The sequence below is a fragment of the Peromyscus leucopus genome, chromosome 13, assembly GCF_004664715.2.
Source record: "Peromyscus leucopus breed LL Stock chromosome 13, UCI_PerLeu_2.1, whole genome shotgun sequence".
Lineage (NCBI taxonomy): Eukaryota > Metazoa > Chordata > Mammalia > Rodentia > Cricetidae > Peromyscus > Peromyscus leucopus.
The window spans coordinates 33373460-33397443 of record NC_051074.1 but is presented as its reverse complement, the minus strand read 5'-3'; the positions used below and the strand labels follow the sequence as shown (position 1 = coordinate 33397443).

The following is a 23984-nucleotide window of genomic DNA, read 5'->3' as shown; positions in this document are numbered from 1 at the left end:
CCTGGAGCTCACTTGGTAGCCCAGGCTGGCCTCGAACTCACAGAGATCCGCCTGGCTCTGCCTCCCAAGTGCTGGGATTAAAGGCGTGCGCCACCAACGCCCGGCCAAGATTTTTATTCATTTATTATGATTTTTTGAGACAGAACTGTCTGGGTCAGTTCTGGTTGTCCTAGAACTCACTCTGTAGACCAGGCTAGTTGACCTTGAACTCAGATTACCTTTGTCTCCCCAGGCTGAGATTAAGGGTGTGTGCCACCACAGGCCAGTTCCATGAAGCTCTTTCAAAGGGAACTTTTCAATTCCTTATCAATTATAGGAGCACAGAACCACAAAATCATAAATCCTAAATTCCAGGGAAGTATAGTTTTAATAACTTTGCCAATGTTTAAAGTAAAAAACAATTCAACACATGTTCAGATCAGGGTCAAATTCTTCGGAAAACCCCTACCAACAAGAATATTGATTTCAAAATTATAACAAAAATATCCTCTAAGCAAAAAAGCATAAATTCAAACATTTAGCTCAAAATGCCTCAAATACTGGTGATCAAAAATAAGTAAATCATATGCTACTAAAAGATGTACACATACAGTAGCAATTAATAAAAAAAAAAAAAGAGGCCCATGGATTTGAAGGAGAGCAGGAAGGAGTACATGGGAGGGTTTGAAGGGGGAAAGGGATGGGAGAAATGTTTAAGTATATTATAATCTCAAATTTTTTTAAAAAAATGTACGAGTCGTGGACTAGAGAGATGGCTCAGTGGTGACGAGCACTGTCTGCTTTTCCAGAGGACTGGAGTTTTATTCCCAGCACTACATGGCAGCTCACAACCATCTCTTAACTCCCGTCACAAGGAATTCGATGTCCACTTCTGGCCTCCATGGGCACCAGGCACACACATGGTACACAGGCATACATGCCAGCAAAACCTTCATACACATAAAGTAAAATTAAGTAAATCTTTTATTTGGGAAAAAAATAAGAGAATATATATCCAGAATAAATAATCAAAATCATACCATAGTCATTTCTTTAATAATTTTTATAAATAAATAAGATTATTTTCCTGACCCTGTGTTCACTGACTTGACACTTGTACTGAATGTCCCATCGATGCCCTAAGTGTCTACCAGTGAACAATTAGCCTCTTCACACATGTCTCCAAAGATGGTCCTCTTCTTACGACCCATTCCACAGCATTACCATCTGCTTTGTCTCGACTTCCAAACCTGAAGGTGATCTGAGTCCAGTCCTGTGTTTTAGAAAGACACACCTTGTTATTGTTTTCCCTGTAAAGTCTCTACCACCTCCTCTCTCCTTTGCCCCTCCTTTCAATCGAACTAGTTTACAAAGCCAAGAAGCCTGGAACCTAGATAAGAAAAAGAGAGGTAGAGAAGATGTTATCTATGTCTTAATGACATCTTGCTGTGGAATAATCACTTTTTATGCTGTGAAGAAGTGTCGCTTGGATTGGTTTAATAAAAAGCTAAAAAGCCATTAGCTAAGCAGGAGGCTTGGGTGGGACAGGAGGACACAGAGGACTCTGGGAAAAGGAAGGGCAGAGTCTGAAGAGACACCATGAAATGCAGAGCCAGCAGGATGGGAAGTATGTACTTGAGGTAAACAAGCCTCAGGGCAGCACGTAAATTAATAGAAATAGGTTAAGTTATAAGAGTTAGCTAAAAACAAGCTTAAGCTATTGGTCAAGCATCTATAATTAATATTAAGTCTCTGCATGGTTATTTGGGGAGCAGCTGGCATGACAGAGCGGATCGGTGGTCTAGACAGAAAAGCCCACCTACAATAACTCATATTGAACACTTAAATTACTCCACCCAGTGCTCATCTATGCAGTAGATACTCTTGAGAAGATTGATTCAGCCTCCCAACTCAAGTAGCACATGAGTATAAAAAGGTGAATCATCAACAGCAGTTGCCCATCTGAGTCTGAAGCTGTGTCTTTAGTGATTTGAGCGTGGTCCCTCTAGTGCCTGCTAGTGCGTGGTTCCTCCAGAGAATGTGTCGCCAATGCAAAGCTATTGTTCTTAAATCCAAATAAAATAGAAAGTGAAGGTGGAAAAGGAAAAGGGAAAAATTATAGGACAAAAGGCTGCATCCACAACAAGAAGTTGTAGCTTTGACCTTTTAACTTAACCTTCTTCCACTCTGCTAAGTCCCAGGGAAGCCTACATTTCCTAAGTCAGAATGCACTTTTAGTACATATTGTAAGTGGGACCCACAGCCAGGCCTAGGAAATCCTAGAGAGCTCAAGAATTTTGTTCCTCATGGGAGTCCAAGAATATCCAGCTGAACCCATCTATCTATCATCTCAGGAACCAGCACCCTGGAGAGCTACTTCTCAGCCAAAACCACCACTGACCAAGTCACACTTCTGCACAAAACTTGCAGGATTCAAGTTTCTGCCTGTGGTATTCCACGCCAGCTGGTGCAGAAACTTAAACATGTCCACCAAATTAATCCCATTAAACTCTGTGACTTCCCATTGCAGAAAGCTCATTAAAGAAGGATATTATGGGATTGTCCATCTTACTCCACCACTGAAATCTACTTAAGAAAACAGGATTCTGGGCTGGAGAGATGGCTCAGAGGTTAAGATCACTGGGTGCTCTTCTAGAGGTCCTGAGTTCAATTTCCAGCAACCACATGGTGGCTCACAACCATCCACAGTGAGGTCTGGTACCCTCTTCTGGCCTGCAGGCACACATGCAGACAGAACACTGTATACATAATAAATAAATAAAATTAAATAAAATAAAGAAAACAAGACTTTCTTAAATGGCATGAAGTATCAAAACAACACAGAGACACCCTGTCTTGAAAAAACAAAACAAAACAAAAAACTTCAAAAACTAGATAGCAAAAAATTAAGTAAGAAACTAGAAATTAAATACATATGTTCCAAAATATGAAAATAAAAATATTTTAAGAACAAAGAAAACAACATATAAGAAATGTATATATTATATCTCTCATAATGCCTATAAATAATATTAAATTATTAAACCAAATGTGATAGCTGTGTCAATAAATACAAATGAGGTTTATTACCTCTTAAGGAAAAAATAGCTCAATCTCTCAAAGAAAGACCTGGTTTGTTTTTTTGTTTTTTGTTGGTTTTGTTTGTTTTTGTTTTTTTTGCTGTATACAAGAACTACCAAATTGAACATGATTCAGAAAAGTTTAAAATGAAGGTAAAACAGAAAATGAAAATTGTAATAAAATGACATCTGGTGATCTGATATCAGACTAAAGGGAATTTGAGTGATTAAATGTAGTGAAGGATGATTTTCAATGCTGAAAGTAACAATACAAAATGAAAATCAAATGGTTATGAGCATCTATGCACTGAGAGAAATGCCAGGAACCATATTGTAATATGCAATGTTAACACGTCACTCTCAACAGGAGACAGTAAAGTATAGAAGACCCAATGCCATAATGAAGAAGACAGAACTCATGCATTGTTAATGAATGTTATGCCCTAATAATAGGGAACACATTTCCTTTCCGGGTGCTCACAGAGCACATGCAACAGTGATTCTATATTAGGCCAAAGGGGGAAAAAAGTAAGTTACACAAAATAGAAAACAAACACTCTCTAATGACAACCCAATCAAATCTCCAATTATGGATAAGGCTCTTTACTGATTGTTGAAATCTTAAAAACTTACCAATAACTGTCTGTCACAGACCAGAGGACAGATGTGCCAATGAAATGCAATGTGGTGACCTGGATTGGGTTCTGGTACAGAAAAAGGACTTGAATAGGGACAGCTGAAGAAATCTAAATAAAAAAGGAAGAATAACCCATAGTAACACATTTATTCTTACCTATGACTGATATAACATAATAACATAAGATATCAGGAGTAGACAAAAATAGTTGAAAACTGTATGATGATTATCTGTACTGTGTCTATAGCTTTTCTGGAAATATAAAATCAGTACAAAATAAATGGAGTCACATTGGCCAAGGGATAAAAGCTCTCCTTTATGAATAAGTTCTTGAGCTCTAATATACAGCATGTCTTAGGTCATTATTTCTATGATGAAACACCATGACCAAAAGGAACTTAGGGGAAGAAAGAGTTTATTTGGCTAACAGCTCCAGATAACTGTTTATCATTGAAGGAGGTCAGAACAGAACCTCAAACAGAGCAGGGACCTGGATGGAGGTAGAAGCTGATGCAGGGAGCATGGCGGAGTGCTGCTTACTGCCTTGCTCCTCATGGCTTGTTTAGCTTGCTTTCTTATAAAACCCAGGGCCATCAGCCCAGGGGTGGCCCCAAGCACAATGGGCTGGGCCTTCCCCCATCAATCACTAATTAAGAAAAAACCCTATAAGCTTGCCTACAGCACAATCTTATGGAGGCATTTTCTCAGTTGGGGCTCGCTCCTCTCAGATGACTCTAGCTTGTGTCAAGTTGACATAAAACTAGCCAGCACACAATATGATGATAGGAGTAACATATTTTAGAACTGAAATCTATTAGAGCAGATATCAGCTTTTCTCACCATGTGGTGTAAATATTGTTAACTATGTCAGATGGTACATATGCTAATAGCTTGATTGCTGCAAACATCGCATTAAATATACTTATATCAAAACCTCATATTGCACATATTAAATAAATGCCGTATCTCTAAAAGTATAAAATGCTAAGATCAAAAAACGTAATTAAATATTTGTTGTTATTACTTAGTGATATTAACTGTATAAGATAATGGGTTTCATATATGCACTTGTCATGTTTGGCTCTAGCTACTCCTCTAAATACCATCTGTAGCTTGCCCTACCTCCATCATTTTCCATTTTCCCAGAAGGCATCTTCTGTGTTCAGGGCATCCTGTTGTGTTTTGGTGGTGGTGTTCTCCTTAGTTTTTAGTTTTCCCATGACACTTTTTGCTCTTTGTATAGCTAATTTCACTTAAAATAATAACCTCCAATTCCAATCATTTTCCTACAAATGACATGATTCAAATATTCTTTGTAAAATTTTCATTTTGTACATGCACTATGGTCGTTCATCTGTCAATCGACTCCTAGGCTGATTCCCTATAAAGAGAAAAGCACTTCCCACATCCAACCACTAACCAGGCCTGACACTGCTTGCTTCCAAGTTCAGACAAGATCAGGTGCACTGAGTGTGGCATGGCCATAACATTGGACAAACAATTATTAAGAAAAAAGGAAATGTGCACCTGAAATAACAGAATCTGTAAGGGTGAGTGAGCATGAAAACACATTTCAGTCTATGGCACATATTTAAAGTTGTTATCAGAGGGAAATTCATAGTCTTAAATTGTTTGTTAAAACAAAGGAAAGACCCCGGTCCCCCTGCTGCCTATCAATACCTGAGGCAGGTGGGAGAGCTGACTCTGGGGTTAGAAGGGCAGATGGGAGAGCTACCCCTACCGACCACCAGCTGCAACATTTTTGGGAGAGCAGACCCAGCACCTCACAGGGACAGCACAATAGAGTCATCCCTGATGTTGTGAGCATGGAAGAGCTGTCCCTGGTACTCATCTGTCATGTGGCAGCATGGGCAGAGAGATCCCTCCCCCCCAAATACCCATCAATGCCTGAGGCAGGTGGGAGAGCTGACCCTGAGATCATATGAGTGGGAGAGCTGTCCCTGCCCTCACCAGCTACAGCACTGAGGAGAGTGGCCTCTAAGCCATCCCTGGGCAATACAGTAGAGCTGGCCCTGAAGGGTAGAAGTAGGAGATCTGATCCTGAGGACAGAAAGCAGGAGAACTGAACCAGCCCCTTGCTCATCACTGCAAGGAGTAAACTTGCCAGGGCAATGCAGGAGAGCTCACCCTGGTGGTGAGGACAAGGAAGCGCTGGCGGGCTTACCCTGCAATTACTCAGGCCCAGAACCAGGGTTATGGGTTGGCCCACCCCAACATCCACCCTATCTGTGATCTGCTGGAGCATGTGAAGGGACTGGTCCTGAAGATTCAAAGCTGCAGGATCTCCACAACACAGGACAACAACAGGATATCCAAGAGGAGTCCCAGTGAGGGTCCAACATCTATGTTATAGTAGAAACCAGAGGCCTAGAACCAGACCAAAGACTTGCTGCAATAAACGCTTGCAACTAAAGATATGTGGACAAAAGGGCTTACTGCGTGACTCACCATGTCACACTACAGCTTCCATGATGAGATTCTTCTTGCCCCCCCCCCCTTTTTTTTCTTTTTTCTCTTAAATTTTATCTTGTTTCGGGGCCGCTGCAAGGGCAGAGGGCAGATACAGGAAATGAATTGGATCAAGGTGCATGATGTGAAAGACACAAAGAATAAATAAAACGAAAGTTTTTAAAAAAGGAAAGAATAAGAACATAAGAAGATTTAACTCCCAACTACAAAAGCCAAACAACAAAAATAAAATATGCTGAAATATAGTAGAAGGTGAGAAATAACAAACAGAAAAGCAGAAGTGTATCAGGGAGACAGTAAAAGAATTTTGATCTAAGCACTGAGACAAGATGTTGTACTTTATCAAGTAACAACATAATAAAAAGCACTGGCTCATTTAATCAGTGGGGAAAAGCAGAGAAAACAAATATAAAGGATTGGTAACAGGGTAATAATCATTAAAGTGTATGTTTTTTTTTTTTAATGAGACTACCCTGTAGACCTCTACAGAATATCATTCTAAAAAAGCAGGTAGAAATTGGACATTTTCCTAGGAAAACTTTTAGCAAAGTTAACCAAAGTAGATTCAGAACAGATATGAATTTCTGTTGAATGAGTCAAGCTCCTGAATTGCTGTGTAAATTGACATTTAAATTAAATAAAAAGAATGACAAAGAGAACTTATAGGACAAAAAAAGATGGCGAGGTGATTCAATTCCTCTCCTGTCTGGAACATCCTCACTTTATATTCACTTTTATTATTATTATTATTCTCTTCCACTTCCTTCCCTTCATATAAGTCATATTTCTTAGGTTGAACACTGATTCAGAAGAGAGATTTTTTTTTGTAAGTTTTTCTTTGATGCTCCAATTCATACTGAGACCTTCTCATAACTTCATCAATAATGTAATTTCAGTTTATGGCTCTGACATCTAGTCCCAAATGGTCAATATACCTTTCATATTCCCTTGTGAAAAAAAATCATATCCCTGCTTGAAATATTAATTTGTCAAAAGCAAGGGAAAAATCCTCAAATTCCAGACAAGAGACTTGGTATTACATTATGCCTGAAATAGCAGGCTTAACAAATGTCTTGTGATTTGTCTTAGACTTCAAAGCTGTCATGGTTCCTTTTGTGAACTTCCATAGCTTCCGTTCCAAGCTCTGACCTCTCCCCTCGGAAGTATTCCCACATCTCAGAAACCACCAATTCAGTAGGTAAAACAATATCTCCTCCTACTCATTTTTCTCTCTTGCCATATCTGAAGATTCTATCATCCGAGCATGATTACTTTCTCTCTGAATTGCATCAGGCTCCCAGCTAGTTTCTTAATAAGCCCTGGTGGGGGAAAAGTGGCCATGAATAATCAAGAGCTGTCAACATGAGTGTGGATCATGCTGAAATGAAGTCATGTTTATTTTTATGAAAATGAGAAGGTGCTGAATGAGCTTTGTCATCAAGTGGTCATGAAAATATTTCTTCTCAGTGTTCCTTTTACTTTGAATTCTCATGGTTTTGAATTTTTGTGTTGGTGAGCCAGACTCTTAAGAAATAATGCCAGTTACTCTGGCTTTTTTTTCCTTTTGTAGGGTTGATGGTGTCAGCAGAAATTCTTTGAACTGTAATTTAAATTTTTGAGGAGAATAAAGTCTGCCTTTGAGTGATGTTGTCTCTACAGGGGTCACATGGAGCCATGGGCCTACATCTGCTCAGTTGCAAAACATAAAAGTCATTTCCCCCCCTAGATATTCTTAATATGATAAAAAAAATTTAAGTATCTTGGTTTTATCTTTAACAATTTCCTAGTTTAAACTTCAATTTCTCTTTGATATAAATGTAACTTTAAAAAAAAATAAAATCTAGCTCTAACTCAGTTTAGGCCACCCTAGGACTCACTCTGTAGTCCAAGCTGATCTCAAATTCATAACAGTCCTGCTTCAACCTCTTGAAAACTAGTGCTACTGCACTCAATGCCATGCCTGATTTGACTTCTCTTTTCTTTGAGAGCTAAAGAAAAATTTTATCTGGCGTTATTACCTCAAGTTAATTTCAGATGGGAAGGAAGCAAAAAGTGTGTATAAAAAGGACAAGCTTTTGATTCAAATCAAATGTCTTCTGCATTTCTCCACTTCTGGAGGACAGTCAGGTTTGGTTTAGGAGTTTTGTTCTGTTTAGGAACTGACACCCACTTAATCGTTTGTTTCTTGCTGGCTGCCCCCTGGGAAGGCTTTCTGGTGGCTTCTCACCATACAACAGTGAGAAAAACAAGGTAGAGCCTGGTTCCACCCAACTTGCCACCTGACTGGGAAAGCAGACTCATAAAATAATCATATAATGATGCATCAAGGAAAGGCTAGGAAAGATGATGGGCTCAAGTGACATGGACATCTGAAATATTCTGTAGAGTCAGACAAGGGAATGGACGGTATTTGCATGGAGAGCTGAGGACCTATGGGTACCAAGAAGGCATATGAGTGGAAGATAAAGAGCATCCACTTTAGGGATGACCTCAGGCAGCTCTGTAGTATAAGGAAGATTGGTGTAAGGAATGACCATAAGGAGCGTTTCATGATACAACTTGCCATGAAATCAATCAGTGATTTTGATAGAAAAAAAATAGAAAAATGAGCCTGGGTATATAGCACAAAATAAATACAAAATAAACTATGGTTTCTGTTGTTAGGACTTTCCATTCCATGGTCCTCTATCTCTCTCCACAGCTGCATCTCTTCCCTGCCAATTTCCAAGGATGTCACCATGGCTCCATCAGCCCCCAGGCGAGAAGTCCTTCCGAGGTACATTCCAAAAGCTCTTCTAAAACAATGGAAGTGATCCTTGAATAAACACAGCCATGCAGTAGTTATTCAACAGGGTCAGCAGTTAACAGCATGACAGCCAGCCCTGCTTCCTGAGAACAGTCTTTGTGCTAGGGATGCCCCATGGAGAATGATCTTTTCACAGCTACTTTTACTTTGGCAGGAACGTTTACTGCCATGATTTTACCAGTGAACATTTAGAGAACAGAGAGATTAAGAAAACTCCCCAGGGTCACATAACTAGAAATTTCCAAGGTTGGGCTTTGAATTAAGCCTATGCCTTCAGGATTCGGTACTCCTTTGGAAACAGACAAAGCCCTTATTCACATAGAACTTACTTGGAACAAGGAAGGGAGATGATAGAAAAGTAACAAACAAGAAAATTCATAATCTGGATCATTTCAGCATGTGACTAATTTTACAAAGGAATTATATAGTGGTATGATACATGAGGAAAGGGAGAGAGGCAGAAGGGTTGCTGCTTTCTAGCGGGTATCCAGACATGGCTCCTCAGGGGGAGCGACCTTAGAGATGACAAGTCCACAGAAAAGAGGAAGGGAAATGACTTCCAGCAGAGAAAACGGCAACTGCCATGCTGGATGGGTTATTGGGTAGCATGAGATGGGCATGTGTAGTGGAGGAACTGAGAGAGACTTGAGTAAGAAGAGGTGTTCTAGTTCTGTTTCTATTGCTGTGATAAAATTCCCTGATTTAAAAAAAATCAATTTAGGGGCAAAGAGGGTTTATTTCAGCTCACAATTCCAGGTTATAGTCTATCATTTCAGAAAAGTCACAGTGGCAGGGGCCTGAAGCAACTAGTCGCAGAAAATGAATGCATATATTTTCATTTGCTTGCTTGTGCTCAATTCACTCTTAACACAATTCAGGACCTTTGCCTAGGGATTGGTGCCACCCAGAGTAGACTGGGTCTTTCCACATCAATTAACTTAGGACAGTTCCTCACAAGCATGCCCACAGACCAACCCAGTGTAGACAATCCTTCACTGAGACTCTTCCCAGTGGGTTCCAGGGCATGTTAAAATGACAGGAAGCTAACAATCACAACAGGAATGTGAAATTGCATAGGCCGGACTCGTAAAGAGCATGACATCAAAGTGAGATACTGGGCAGCCAGGAACTTCTTCTGTAAGCAGTGTCTGATTCATATTTCCAGGATTTTACCTGAATTTGTGTTTGGAAACACACATAGTGGAAGTTGGAAGACAGGTCAGACTCACTGCTGGATTCCATGAGAAATAGCCATTGTTTGTTTATAGCAGGGTGTTTGCAGTGGGCCTAGAAAAGGGAATAGATCCAGAATTTAAAACTTCCTAATGAATTTGAATTAAATGAGAAGAACGGAGGAATGCAGAATTACTCCTAGACTTTTGGGCTTGTATAGCTGCCAATGGTGATTCCTCCTAAAAGAGGAATGAGTTTTGACTTTTCTATTTTTTAGTTTTTGTTTTGTTGTTGTTGTTGTTTATCAGGGATGATGATGAGGTTTGGTTGGCTATATTAGACCATCAAGTAAAACATAAAGCACAAGCTCATCTATGTGAGGTTGTACCCAAAGCTAAAGACAGTAAATGTAAGTGTCATCTGCATGTAGATGAGATGTAGAGCCAGGAAGATAGAGTAAAGACGAGACACTGGGCTATAGTACCAGGCTTCGGCGGTTAATAAACTGTCCATGCCTGAGGTAGATCTCAGATTCCCTGTCAGTCAGTAGTAACAAAACATAGTGAGAATTGCTTCTGCTGGAAGAATCAAAATCTAGTTAGGACTCCTCTTTCTCTTGGCTTGCTTGCCTCTATGGCTGACAGGTAGGGAGGTATTTTTATTCTTTTTTCTAACAAGTTCTTTGCAGAGATTGACTGACTTGCTGACGTCCTCCTGAAGGAACGTGGAGAATAATTCTTAGATCATAGTTCAACTTTCCTTCCATTGGCTCTCACATGAGTCCCTGCAGATAAAGGTCCTGACGTATTTCCTTTGAGAATGTTCTTGACAGTGGGGCCCTGAGATGAAATCAGATCGATCCGAGGTGACGATCCGAGGTGACATTCCGAGGCAGCACAGAGGAGTAAATAGGCACAAAGCTGTCTCTACCGGCCACATAATCATTTTGGAAAATTCAGTTTCAGCCCCGAGATTTACAAAGGCCCAGCAGATTCTTTTGTCATCCGACTGTAAGTATTTACCGGGTGCCCTTAGGGTGCCTAATACTGGATGAGGCTGCTTTTGTGAGCAAGCCAGCAGGTCCTCAGCCATGAAAATAGAAATTTAATCACTTGCTCATCCGAGCATTTCCCTTCTGCTTCTGCAATATGCTTTTTTTGTGTGTGTGAATGACTAACAAAATGTTACCAAGAGCCTGCAAGTCCAGGCTGGAGATGCAGGGAGGAAAGATGACTCACCCTTCTGACGTCAAAGCCTCCTTCCTTTCTGAGGAGGAGGAGGAGGAAGAAGAGAGTGTCGAAGGCCAGCAGAATGGCCCAAATGCCCTCCTGAGACCTGTGGGGTCAGAACTGCTTCCTCTTCCCCCGCCTGGCAAAGATGATTGCAACTCAAAGTTTCAGCTGTGAAACTTCGACTTCACTGTCGAGTTAACTGGAAAACCAGAAACAGAAGTCTTTCTTCCTGTCAAGTGTTACATCATGTCTTTGTTAGGAATTCTTTCCCCTGGAAAATGTTGAAGGCTTTCCATTCCTTTCCTGGGGTGTCTCATGTTGTTTTATGACTTAGGTCATAGTCTCTTTGAGCTGTTGTACCATGAGTATCATACACTGGTTAGGCTCAATAATGCTTGCTTGTATCCTGCAGTTGTGAGGCTGGGAAAATCCAGTGTCAAAGTGTCAGTGAATGCCCTCTTTCTGGTTGGCATATAGCTACCTTCTTCCACATTAAAGAGAGAAAGAGAAGCAACCAAACATTTTAGTCTCTTAACCCTTTTCCTCTCTTATTGTATTCATTTCATTGTTATTGATTTTTGAAGGAGTCTCTAGTAGTCAAGGCTAGGCTCAAACTCTCTATGTAGTAGAGAATGACCTTAACCTCTTGAGCCCATTGCCTCCTTCTCCAAGTGCTGGGATTATAGCACAGGCCACCACACCTGGCATCTTTTTGTTTGTTGGTTGGTTGGTTGGTTTTGAAGACACAGAGCATCTCATTCCATTGAAGCTAAGCTCATAACCTACCTGACATAACCATCCCTTGAGTCCTCATCTCCAAATACCATCACACTTGGGGGGCAGGGTTTCAACATACACATTTGGGGCACAGCAACGTTTATTCCACACCTCAATCATAACTGAAGTTTAATGACCTAAAGGCCTCAGGAAGACTGAGAAAGTCCAGACAGGAAAGCTGACTTGACTAGTCATACCTGTGGGCTCTTGAGGCCCCAGAAGGCTTGGTAAGAGGAGCAGAACACCAACCCCTGTTGCATATACCACTTTGAGACTCCAGGGGAACTGACCTCCAGATGGAATCTTCCATCCCAACAGTTCCCTTTACTATAAAACCCCCACATATGTGTGTGTGTGTGTGTGTGTATGTGTGTAGAGATGTACATATATTATATATGTTGAGAGCGATAAACTTTTTCAGCCTCTAATCTTTTGCTTTCATTCTTTTACTCATAAGATAGATGATAGATAGATAGATAGATGATAGATAGATAGATAGATAGATAGATAGATAGATAGATAGATGATTGATAGATAATGATGATGAAGATAGATAGATTGATAGATTATAGATGATAGAGAGAGATGACAAATAGATAGATAGATGATAGACAGATGATAGGTAGGTGATATAAATATTTGATGACAACTCTTCTGAACTAAAATATCCTCCACAGTCTCATTATTCCAAGTTTGGTCCCCAGTTTCTAGAAACTTCAGGAGATAATGCCTACCTAGAGCAAAGAGGTCACTGGGGTGTGTGGATCCTTGAAAGTACATTTTATTTTCCCTACCCTGGCTTCCAAGCTGCCAAAGGTCTATGAGTTTTCTCCTCCATGTGTAATACCCTAAGTTAACCTGTAAATCCCAAATGCCCAAGTAACAGGTAACTTCCTGGAATGTTGGGAGTTGTAGTTATTGGAAAATAACAACAAAGCCTCTTGGGAAAGTACAGTGGCTGTATGCGTTTGTCCTTAAATAGCTCTACAGCAGGTGTCTCTGGGCCACTCAACTGGAAGTTCCAGGGAGTGGTCCTGACCAAAGTCCATCTTGGTTGGTATTTAATATTTTAATAAAGTGTGCTTCAAACGGCTCAAAATGGCGGAATTGGATTTTCTCCAGCGGTGAATCTCAAGATTAGCACATGCCTACTCACATCCTCCTCTACCTCAGCACAGCTGAAATGATGGAGCCATATGACCAACCATGCGCTGAAACTGTGAGTCAAATAAAACTCTATTCTTTGAAACTGGCGTCAGGTATTTTGTGACAAGAACACAAAGTCTTGGCTAGCACAACTACTTATAATTTGTTTTGTGGTTCTTGAGAGAAATACACTTTATTGGCCCTTTAATCTTTGCTTTATCTTCTGCTATTGAGAAGCCCATCTTCATGCCCTGCTCAGTAGGTTGACTCATAAGAGTGTCTTGGCATGGCTGGGCTTTCATTACAGTAGTTTCTGGAACCACAGATGTGTCTCAGTTTATGAGGGGGTTTATATCTCAGGAAACCCATGGTTGAGAAGATCATGAATTTGAACGTGTATTAATATGTCTAACAGCTGTACTCTGCAGGGTGCTGATTGCTGGCTCTCTTGATCACCTAGCTGGGAGCTGTGGCACAGTGCGCCCTGCTCAACATTGGAACAGAGTCTCCTGTGCCACAGGCTGCTAACCTAATAGAAGAGACACTTAAAAATGCAGCATCTGCTCAGTGTATCCTGCTTTGGAACAAGTTTTTTAAAAAAGCACAAATTGAACCATCATATGTCAATGATTGTCCCTGCTAATTGTATAAATTTCGGGATCATTTCAGATATTGAGACAGGTAAGATAAGCTGCTTATGTCTTTTAGATGCTCTTAACATATATCTACATACTTACCACTGGTGTCCTCATTAGGCATGATTAGTTTAATGTTAGTCCTGGCCCAAATTAGACCTCAAAGTATCGTTACCATCCAAGGGCACATGCCCGATGGCCAACAGGAAACAGCCCAGTTTTCCTAGTTCTGAGAAGAGGCCTGACCCCTGAAGCATCACAGCAGCCAAGGGCACTTCTTTCCTAGCATGTAATTCTTCTAAGGAAAGCAAATTAGAATGGGGGTCGGTGGGAAGATGCCCAACAAATACTGAGTAGAGTAAAGCAGATCTATTGGATGGGCTTTAGAAATGAGAAATGGACCCTTCCTTCCCTAGAGGGATACAACTCTGAATACAGGAATCAGAATTACAGTTCTTCAGAAAGTACCTGGGACTATGATGATAAATTCCTCTTTCTTTTTTGGGGGGGCAGGGGTGGGGGTGGGGAAGAGGGGGTATATAAATCTATCTTCTCAATCCCTTGTCTTGATCTTTTGTTTTTAAGGAGCATTCCTTGTTGTCTTTGCCTGTTTGTTTATTTGTCCATTTTTCTTTTCCCTCTTATGGAGACTGCCTGTTTTCATCTTGGAGAAGATCTCCATTATCTGCCTGATAGCTCTCCCTCCAAATCTCTTAACTATTCAGCTTGGAATCTCTCAAATCTGAGTGTGCACTTAGAGAGAGAGAGAGAGAGAGAGAGAGAGAAGCAGATCAGGCCTGGTGGTGAATGCCTGTAATCCTATCTCTTCAGAAGACTAAGGCAAGAGGATTGAGAGGCTTTCTTGAGCTAAGGAGTTCAAGGCCAACCTGAGCAACTAAGTGAGACTCTATATCAAAATGAAAAGTAGACAGGAGTCAGGGCTACTGCTCAATGGTAGAGAACTTACTTAGCAACAGCAGTGGAAAGGTGGTTTCTGATTCTTTTTGTTGTTGTTGTTGTTTTTCAAGACAGGGATTCTCTGTGTAGCTTTGGCGCCTTTCCTGGAACTCACTCTGTAGCCCAGGCTGGCCTTGAATTCACAGAGATCCGCCTGCCTCTGCCTCTCAGATGTTGGGTTAAAGGTGTGTGCCACCACTCCCCAGTTGGAAGGGTAGTTTCTGGAGTTTACACTAAACAAACTCAAGCTCCTGGCAGCTACTGGACCAAAAAGTGGGAGTAAAATCATCAACAATTATTCCACATCAGGAATAGGAAGCAGTTCGTGATTACTGTGATGAAGAATTATTATTTGGGAATAGAAAATTGCCAAATGAAGCACAGATTAATGTTGGGCCAAAATTTAATTTTTACTGTATACACTTCAATATGTGATGGTGGTGGTAATCCCAATAACAAGGAAACTGTGGTACAAAGGGTTAAAAAACTTGAGTGATACTGATAGGTAATACCCAGGGTACTACCTTCTCAGGTGGGCGCCCCAAGAACCCAGACTCTGGTCCAGTTGATGCAACAGCAAGAGGTTTATTGTTGCGGCTGTACAGTCGGGCTAACTCAGCTCCAGAGAGCAAGAGTCGCGTCTATTGCAATCACATGGGTACTTTTAAAGGAAAAACCCACAAAAGCCATAAGATTACAATTCCCATACAATTTCATTTCGATTGATTTATGTCTAGAGGCTAATTTCATAAGATCATGGCCTGATCACAGGGTGGGTACAGTCACGTCCGCATGCACATTTTTCCCAAAACCTCAAGTGGGGGGGGGTTAATCAGGGCGGGGAGTAGAGTTTACACAAAGGTCACAGTGGTCCTTCCTGGAACACTTGCAATTATCCCAGTCACAGTTGAGCGCATCTCTTAACAGAGATCTCTTTACATTGTTACATTGTGGCAGGGGTGGTTGAATAATGGCTGAGTCAGGTTGCCCTTGGAACTAGTTTTCATTTTAGTTCCTTATTCACCTGGGGCTTTGGGGAGTATAAACCTGAAGGGTTAGGGTCTTTCAATACCACAGTGTAACTGTCCTGAAGGGAATGAAAATATTCTAGAGACCCATGCCCTCCCTTTGGCTATTGAAGCAATGGACCCCAAGTAATTGGGATTTCCCCAGAAATCTCATGCTGGGAGAAGGAAAAGGTTGAAACCTGGTGCAGCCAGGAGAGCTTAAAGGGATTTCACACCATTCTAACAACTCATCAGACCCCCTTGCCGAAGACACTAGAGCTGAAACAATGGTGGGTTAGCGATGGGCAAGACCACACCTTGACCGGGGCTGCTTACTTACACATCATTTCTTGCTTCTATTTGCACCTAAACTTCATGTCAGGATCCCAAAGAGGGACGAGGAGCATCACTTGACCTCATTCTCTCTCTTCCCAATGTGCCCACTTTGAATAAATCTCATCCATTTGCTTTTCACTCTTTTCTCCTAGGACAAAGGAATGAGTTAGCATGATCAGGTGCTCCTGGGATCCACCCTGACCCTAACAACTCTGGTAATAGTTTTTCTCTGATTTGAGAGGTCTGGTAATAACCACTCGGGAGAAGGCTGAGGTTTAAACTATGTTCTACCTGGCTGAAATGCTGCCTTCCACTTTCCAGTGTGTATTGGACCCTGAGTATCATGACCTCTCAACTCCAGGAATCAGCAACTGAGTTTCTACCAGTCTACTGCTTATATGTACTTCCCTATGCCATTCCTAAAATAAACCAAGTCAAATGCATTTCTCAAGATAATGTTAATTCACTGATGTCCCTCCAGCCTAGAATGAACCTTCTTTTGTTGGGCCTAGCATGTGTCCAGCACCCTTAACCCCATTGTGTTTTCTCTCAGTCTCCTCTTTTTGAGGTCTACCAACTCTCCTCTAAGTCCTGAATATATGGTTGGTTGTTTTTACTCTTTACTCTTTTTTTTGGGGGGGGGGGCACCACTCAATTCCCACATAAATACATAAGGAAACTTATTCTTTCTTATAAATGCCTGGCCGTAGCTTGGCTAATTTCTTGCCAGTTTTTTGTTTGTTTGTTTTTGATTTTGTTTTTTTTTTCGAGACAGGTTTCTCTGTGTAGTTTTGCGCCTTTCCTGGAGCTCACTTGTAGCCAGCTGCTCGAACTCACAGCGATCCGCCTGCTCTGCCTCCCGAGTCTGGATAAGCGTGCGCCCCCCGCTGCCCCCCCCCCCCCCGCCCCCCGCCCCCCCCCCCCCCGCTCTTGCCAGTTTTTATTCCATCTACCTTTTGCCTCTGAGCTTTTTCCTTTTCCTACTTCTGTGTATCTTACTTTCACTCTGACTCCATGGCTGGCTATGTGGTCAGGTGACTGGCCCCTGGAGTCTTCCTCTCCTTGTTCTTGCTCCTTGATTTCTGTTCTTCCAGATTTCTCCTCTTACTTATTCTCTCTGTCTGCCAGCCCTGCTGTGGGAGCCCATGGAGGTTTCCTGGTGAGATCTGAGCTTGCTTTACCCAGCAGGGCTGCATAAGAGGATGATTGGACCATGGGCCTGGGTAACAGGTGTTTGGAAGGGTCTATACTTAGCAAGGGGGAGGTCTTTTGGCTCGCCCCTTGGCATTGTTATAAAAAAGCCCTGTTGAATAAAGTTCTGGATAAGGATCCAGGCTCTCCCGAGTCTATCCTGTGTTTCTATCTGTTTCTCTCCCCTCTATCCTTCTATCTAAATCTCTTATCCCTCACTCCTTAATAGTACCCAGGGAAAGGTGGGGGCAGGTCCCCTACACCCCACCTATTCTTTTTCCTGTCTTGCTATTGGCTGTTCAGCTCTTTATCAGATCAGTCAGGTGTTTTAAACAGGCTCAGCAACATAGCTTCACAGAGTTAAACAAATGTAACATAAAAGAACGCAACACATCTTTGCATCATTAAAACAAATGTTCCACAGCATAAACAAATGTAACACATCTTAAAATAATATTCTACAACATGAATATCCTCAGAGGTCCAGGCCAGCATCTAGAAGATCACCATTCTATATTCTCAAGCCTAACCATCCCAACTGCCTTTCTTTCTTCCTTTTTTTCTTCCTTCCTTCCTCCCTCCCTCCCTTCCTTTCTTTCTTTCTTTCTTTTCTTCCTTCCTTCCTTCCTTCCTTCTTTCCTTCCTTCCTTCCTTTCTTTTCTTTGCTCCCTGCAATTACTGCCTCTGTGGCACACCTGTATTGCCCCTTCACTTTTCTCAGTCTCCTTTCTCTTAGCCATCCTTTCTGTGAAATTCCATCTGCTAGCGTGACTGACATCTGTGTTCATGACACGATCTTGGCTGGCATAGCAACTGAAATCAGGAATTGAAATTCTCTCTAGCTCCGGCTCACACATAGCTTTGTTATAGAAGACATCGGAAGTGTTTGCCATTTCCTGCTCAGCCACGTCCATCCAGCACAATGTCATCAAAGCTGGGAGCTCATGTGCTGTTCTTCAGAATGACAGTATAATCAAGAGCACTGCCACTACATTGTGGCAGAAAGTAGAAGAGTTGACACAGCCCTGAGCCCACACCTTGAAGGTACGCTCTTGGGCCTGTCAGGTAAACAGCAAACTGCCTCTGGCAAGGCTTGCCAATCAGAAGAGAGAACCTGCATTTGTCAGGCTGACTACTTCATGCTAAATACTGAGAACTACAAGTTTGCCTCAGTAAAGATATCACATCTGGATAGATGTTATTATAGGAGCCTCCATCTGATTACTTTTCTGATAATTCACAAGCAGTCTCAACCATGAATTTTTACCTCTCTAAATGGCAAATGGGCAAGATAAATGTGGACACTAAATTTCACCATGATCCAAATCTTCTAAGCATTTGAGGTTCTTTTGGGAAGAAAAAAAATAAAACTTAAAAGACTCATACATGTGTCTATGTAGTACGCTAGAATCAGCCTTATCATTCTGAGAAGGAACTCAATATGCATTTTTAGAATTAGCTTAGAGATACTGTTAAAACTATAACTCAAACCTTATTATGGTGGGATTAATGGAATCAAGGAAAGTTCTTCTTTTTTCTATTTTTTTTTCTTTTTCAATTTCCAACTCTATCCAATAATCATTTTGTACAGATGTCTTTCCCACTTGATAGTTACTCAATAATTCTTCTTCTTAGACATTTCCCAGAGCCAACTCCAAGTGACTTATTGGTGATTCTACTGAGACCAGCGTGGCTTTATCCCTTTCTGGCCATGCATTCTGAGCCCTCCAAGTCAGTTTCTTCAAATGCAAAACGAAAGAAACAACATTACTGTGGAAATTCAATGCATTTGAAATACAACACAAAGCTGGAAGGATGGCCCAGTGGCTAAGAGCACTTGCTACTGTTTCAGAGGACCTGAGTTCAGTTCCCAGCACCCACACCTGGCAACTCACAATTTTCTCTAACTCCAGCTCCAGTGGATCCAATGCCCTCTTTCGGTCTCCAAGGATACAAACACACGGGTCTTCATATACTCCTACATACACATGAAGAAAAATAAACCCTAAACATTTTTTAAAGAGATACAAAGCAGCTACCATAGAGCCCAGTGCATGGAAAGAGTGCAATAAATCATAGCCATAGTGATCATAGCTAACCAGCAAAACACAGCCTCAACTAGCATCTCCTGAGTGGCGTCGTGGGCCAGACACTGTACTGAGCCCATCAGTAGATGACATCCCCTCCTCTCGCCAGACGCTACTCATGGGAGTAGGGTTCTAGTTTCAATTCCTTTAATTACACTCATTCCCAGGCATGCACCAGGAGAATGGCAAGTGTGGACAGTTATGAATAATTTATGAGCTCATTAGTCACTCATTCCTGCAGAGATTTCAGACCTTTCTACCCAGAAAGCAACAGCACAGATTACGTCTTAACACCATGATCCCCATCTCTTGTGGAAACTAGACAAAGTTTTAGACCCCTCATAGGCACCCTCATCTTCCTTGGAAATTTTTGCCCACAGGAACAGGGACTGACTTCCGGTTTGACCCAGACGGCAATGACACTCTCATGTGATCAAATTACGGTCCTACTGCTCTTACCTTCCCTCACTGGGAAGTCAGTCTGCAGCTTATTAAAAAAAAGAAAAAAAAAGGCAGAAAGAGGAAGGAAGAGGAGGAACACAAGAAGAAAGGGAATAAGAAGAAAAGTGCACATAAAATCCCCTCGGGATATGCTCTGCCGCAGATGCCATGGATAGAGGCACCTTGTGACTTCAAAAAGATGTTTTTAATAAAACAATCCTTGCTTCTGTTCTTCTGGATACAGTGAGATCCAAGAAGCCAATACAAGCAGGATGGCCTGACCTGAGAGCCTGATAGAAAGACTGAGATAAACTTCTGGTCTTGGCTCCTATAAATTGCCCGAGGCTCTTGACACTATATTTAGCCCTTTGGATTCACGTTCACACCATCAACACAGCAACTGTGAGGAGCCAGATATACCCTGTGGGCAGGCTGCTAAGGCACATAGTCACACATCAACATCAGTCACGCTCACGTCTCTGCATCAGTCCCTCTCCCGGGACAATTTGAAATCCTTTAGGAACAGTTAGCTACCAAATGTAAACATTTTGATTTTCATAAAAGAGAACCTGTACAAACAAAGCAAATGAGCATTCATGCATCTTAGTCTCCACTTGGGGATTTGTCTCTGTCTTTCCATCATTGGTAGTAGCAAAAGTCATTCATTCCAGAATGGACCAGCTTTCTGGAATAAATACTCGTACCTTCAGAAAATGTCTAGTCACCATGAACTAACATTTGTACTATAATCTGTGGGATAAAATAGAAAGTCCTTGATTTCAAGGAATATATAGTCAAGGAGGAGTACATGAACCTAGGCAGGTGTGAGCCCTGAGCTGTAGGCCACAGTCGCTGGTGAAGAGGCACTCTGGCTGTATAGCCACTGAGCCGTGCTGACTCCGATCAAAGAAGGCCTCCTGGAGACATGGATTGAGACAAAAAGGTTTAACATTAGCCTTCTCATTATCAAATTCTTCCTAAAGACACACACACAAATAAAAATAAACTCCTGCCCTTGGTAGCTCATTAAAACTGATGAACCAGTGGACAACACTTAGTAGAAAGGTCTCCACAATAGAGGTTTCCAGAAGGAGTAATGGGATATTAGGTATGGTGCAGAGTTCTTAAATATATCTCAGGTATTTTTTGGTTGTTATTGTGGTTGTTTGGCACAGGACTCTTCTTTCTTTAAATGCCTTCTGCAATGGCTTGATGCTTCATATCTTGCAAAATCGTTGGGTTTCAAAGCATTGTAACTGAAGGACCCTGTATAAATGATCAGGAGAATTAGCCATTAACACATTAGCCCTCCTTGGGGGGACGTGAAGGTGAATGGGTATGACAAGATCCAGTCTCCAGGGTGGAGTTCAGAAGAGTGGAATCTGAGGCTACATCCAAGAGGCCAAATCCTAAGGAAGGTATTTGAGGGACATGGAACTATGAGGAGAAAGCAAGCAAGAAGCAAGATTAGAACTCAGGGACTAGATGCCATAGACAAGAAAAACAGTGAAGAAGAGGGAAAATACAGCCAGGGGTTAAATGCAGGCAGTACAAGCAAGCTTAATCTTGGCTTAAGAAAATCTCAGAACCATGGGATTATAGATCTGTGGACCTCTCCATACCCATGGTTTTTGTGTTGTTGTTGGGTTTTTTTGTTTTGTTTTTTGTTGTTTTTGTTTTTGTTTTTTGTTTTTTTGCCTGTGGAAAGGGCCTAGACAGAAAGACAAGGTCTGACTAGAGCAGCGTTGCTTGCCTGGATTTGCCAGATAAGAAACAAGTTGCTTTGCATCAAGACAGGGGAATCTCTGGGGCAGCAAGCATGAAGAGGCCCTTTGCAGAAGAGAAGGTAAATCCAAGCAGAAATGCTCCTAAGGGGGTGTTCAAGGATGCCAAGGGTGACAGGTGTGTTCCGTACAGTTGTACTGGCTTGGCCTAAGTACCTGGAAGCTATATCCTAACATACTTTCCCATTTCAGCCTCATGTCCCAAGAGCAGCCCTATGCAGGAGCCTCTGTTGAGACTTTGCAGTTCCTGAATGCCACAGCAGTGTTCTCCTGTCCTCCTCCTCATATTTCAACGTCCATCCTAAGTACATTCTTGGCTAGGCTAGGAATGCACATGTCCATTTTCACAAACACCGGGAGCCAAGAATTCAGCCATTTACTTAGCTGTTTCTTTGGCCCAGCTCTCCAACACATTTATCATCAACTTACTCACCGCTCTCCTGGACCTATTGACTCCTCTGTCACATGTATGTCTCAGAAAGAGTGTATCGTCAATGTATCAGCTCAGTCTCGACCGCTTGAGGGCCAATAAATGAGTTTATGAGTTTGGCCGACATTTATTGGGCACTCTCTAATTGCCACACATGAACCAAGTTCTTACAAGATTTCCTTATTTCAATTGCCTAAAAAAAATAGAAGAAAGGAGACTTATTTCCCAGTTTTGTTAAATAAAAAAATAAAATATAAACTGAGAAATTGGCAAAATCCAAAGGTCTACAGAAAATTCAAAGCCAGGCTGGAGAGATGGCTCCGTGGTTAAGAGCACTGACTGCTCTTCCTGGAGACGCAGGTTCAACTCCCAGCACCCACATGGCGGCTCACAACTGTCTGTAATTCCTGTTCCAGGGTGTCCAACACCCTCACACAGACATGTGCAGGCAAAAGATCAATGTACATAAAATAAAATCATTTTTTAAAAAAGGAAAATTCAAAGCCAGGGATCACATTGTGGGCTTTCTTATGACAATGAGAAATCAAAGTTTAATTCTAACATTAAACTGGGAATCAGGTTGTATGTGCCAGTTACAAGTTTGTAATTTTCTAGCTATTCATAAAGTCACTGGCTGGTTTTGTTGTTGTTTGTTTTTTGTTGTTTGGTTTAGTTGTGTAAGTGTGTGTGTGTGTGTATTACTTTAAAATGAAGACATGGGTGCTGGGAAGATAGCTGAGAGGGGATAGTACTTGCTTTGCCAGCATGAAAACCCAAGTTCCATCCCCCACACCCACGGGATCATGCCAGATATGGTGGCATACTCTTATCATCTCAGCCCTGGAGCAATGGAACCAGGAGGATCCAGGCTTCACTGGTCAGCCTGCCTAGTATCATTGGTGAGCACCAGGCAAATGAAAGACATTTAAGAGGGGGACAGTATATCTTAGGATGACACCCAAGTTTGTCCTCTAGTTTCCGAATGTACATACGCATGTGCACATGCTTATATCCATATGCACACATAAAAGTTAAGATATTTGGTTATTGCATGATCTTCCTTAAAGCCTTTTTAAATTAAATAGTCTGCAATCTTTGTGCTTGTTTTCCTAAACTCAGTGCACAGATAAAGGGGGCATTCACCGCACTTTTCAGGAATATTTACAATGAAAGGTTTGGAGTCCACCACCACAATTATCCTTTGGGGCAGCCGTGGGTGTTTCTTTGGATTCTTCTTTGTTTTCAGGTCCAGGTTCAATCCCTCTTCTTTCAAAGTACGCAGAGTACAGGGTACAGGGTCTCACCTTGGCACCTCTATCCACGAGCGGGACCTCCAACTACCTTCTCCTTGGAATGGCAAAGGATGATATGTGATCCCACCAGTCCTTCAAATAGCAAGAGCTTCATGACACAAGATCCTAGGGACGACCTCAAATGAGATCCTACAGTGCCTTGGCCAACCTGGCAGCCATAGTTCTGGGGCAGCTGCAACCTTTCAGCCCAACAGTCCATGTAGGGTGAGTTCAGCTGTGATCTTGCTGGTGGATACTCTGGAAATGCCCTGGCTCCCACCCCTTTCCAGGCTAGTGTTCTTAATTCTCGTCAATGTGATAAATGTTCTCATGTATGCACAATGGCTGCTTATTTTCTTATCTTCCTTTGCTTTGCTTTCCTTCCCTTTCCTTTTTCTCTTTCTCTTCTCTCTTCTCCTGTCCTCTTGAAGTAGGTAGTGATCAACATAAGGTACTAAAGGGCAAATAAGTTTAGGATCCTTCACGTCTTGTTCATTGAAGATA

At 41.7% G+C, this 23984-nt stretch overlaps 1 protein-coding gene across 2 annotated transcripts in view; it reads right to left on the bottom strand.

Annotated features, from left to right (window-relative positions):
• Positions 1-999: 999 nt before the first annotated feature.
• The window catches only part of Ap1s3 (adaptor related protein complex 1 subunit sigma 3), a 104427-nt gene continuing 81442 nt past the window's right edge, over positions 1000-23984 (bottom strand). Inside the window, exons 5-6 of one of the 2 annotated variants that reach the window (XM_037210238.1) lie at positions 3693-3805; positions 1000-1252 (exon numbers count right to left, since the gene is read on the bottom strand). In XM_037210238.1, coding sequence (XP_037066133.1) covers positions 1180-1252; positions 3693-3805 — 186 coding nt within the window. In that variant the 3' untranslated portion in view covers positions 1000-1179. Of the gene's footprint in view, positions 1253-3692; positions 3806-23984 lie in introns of those variants that run through there. The other variant, XR_005092653.1, reaches the window with a different exon arrangement.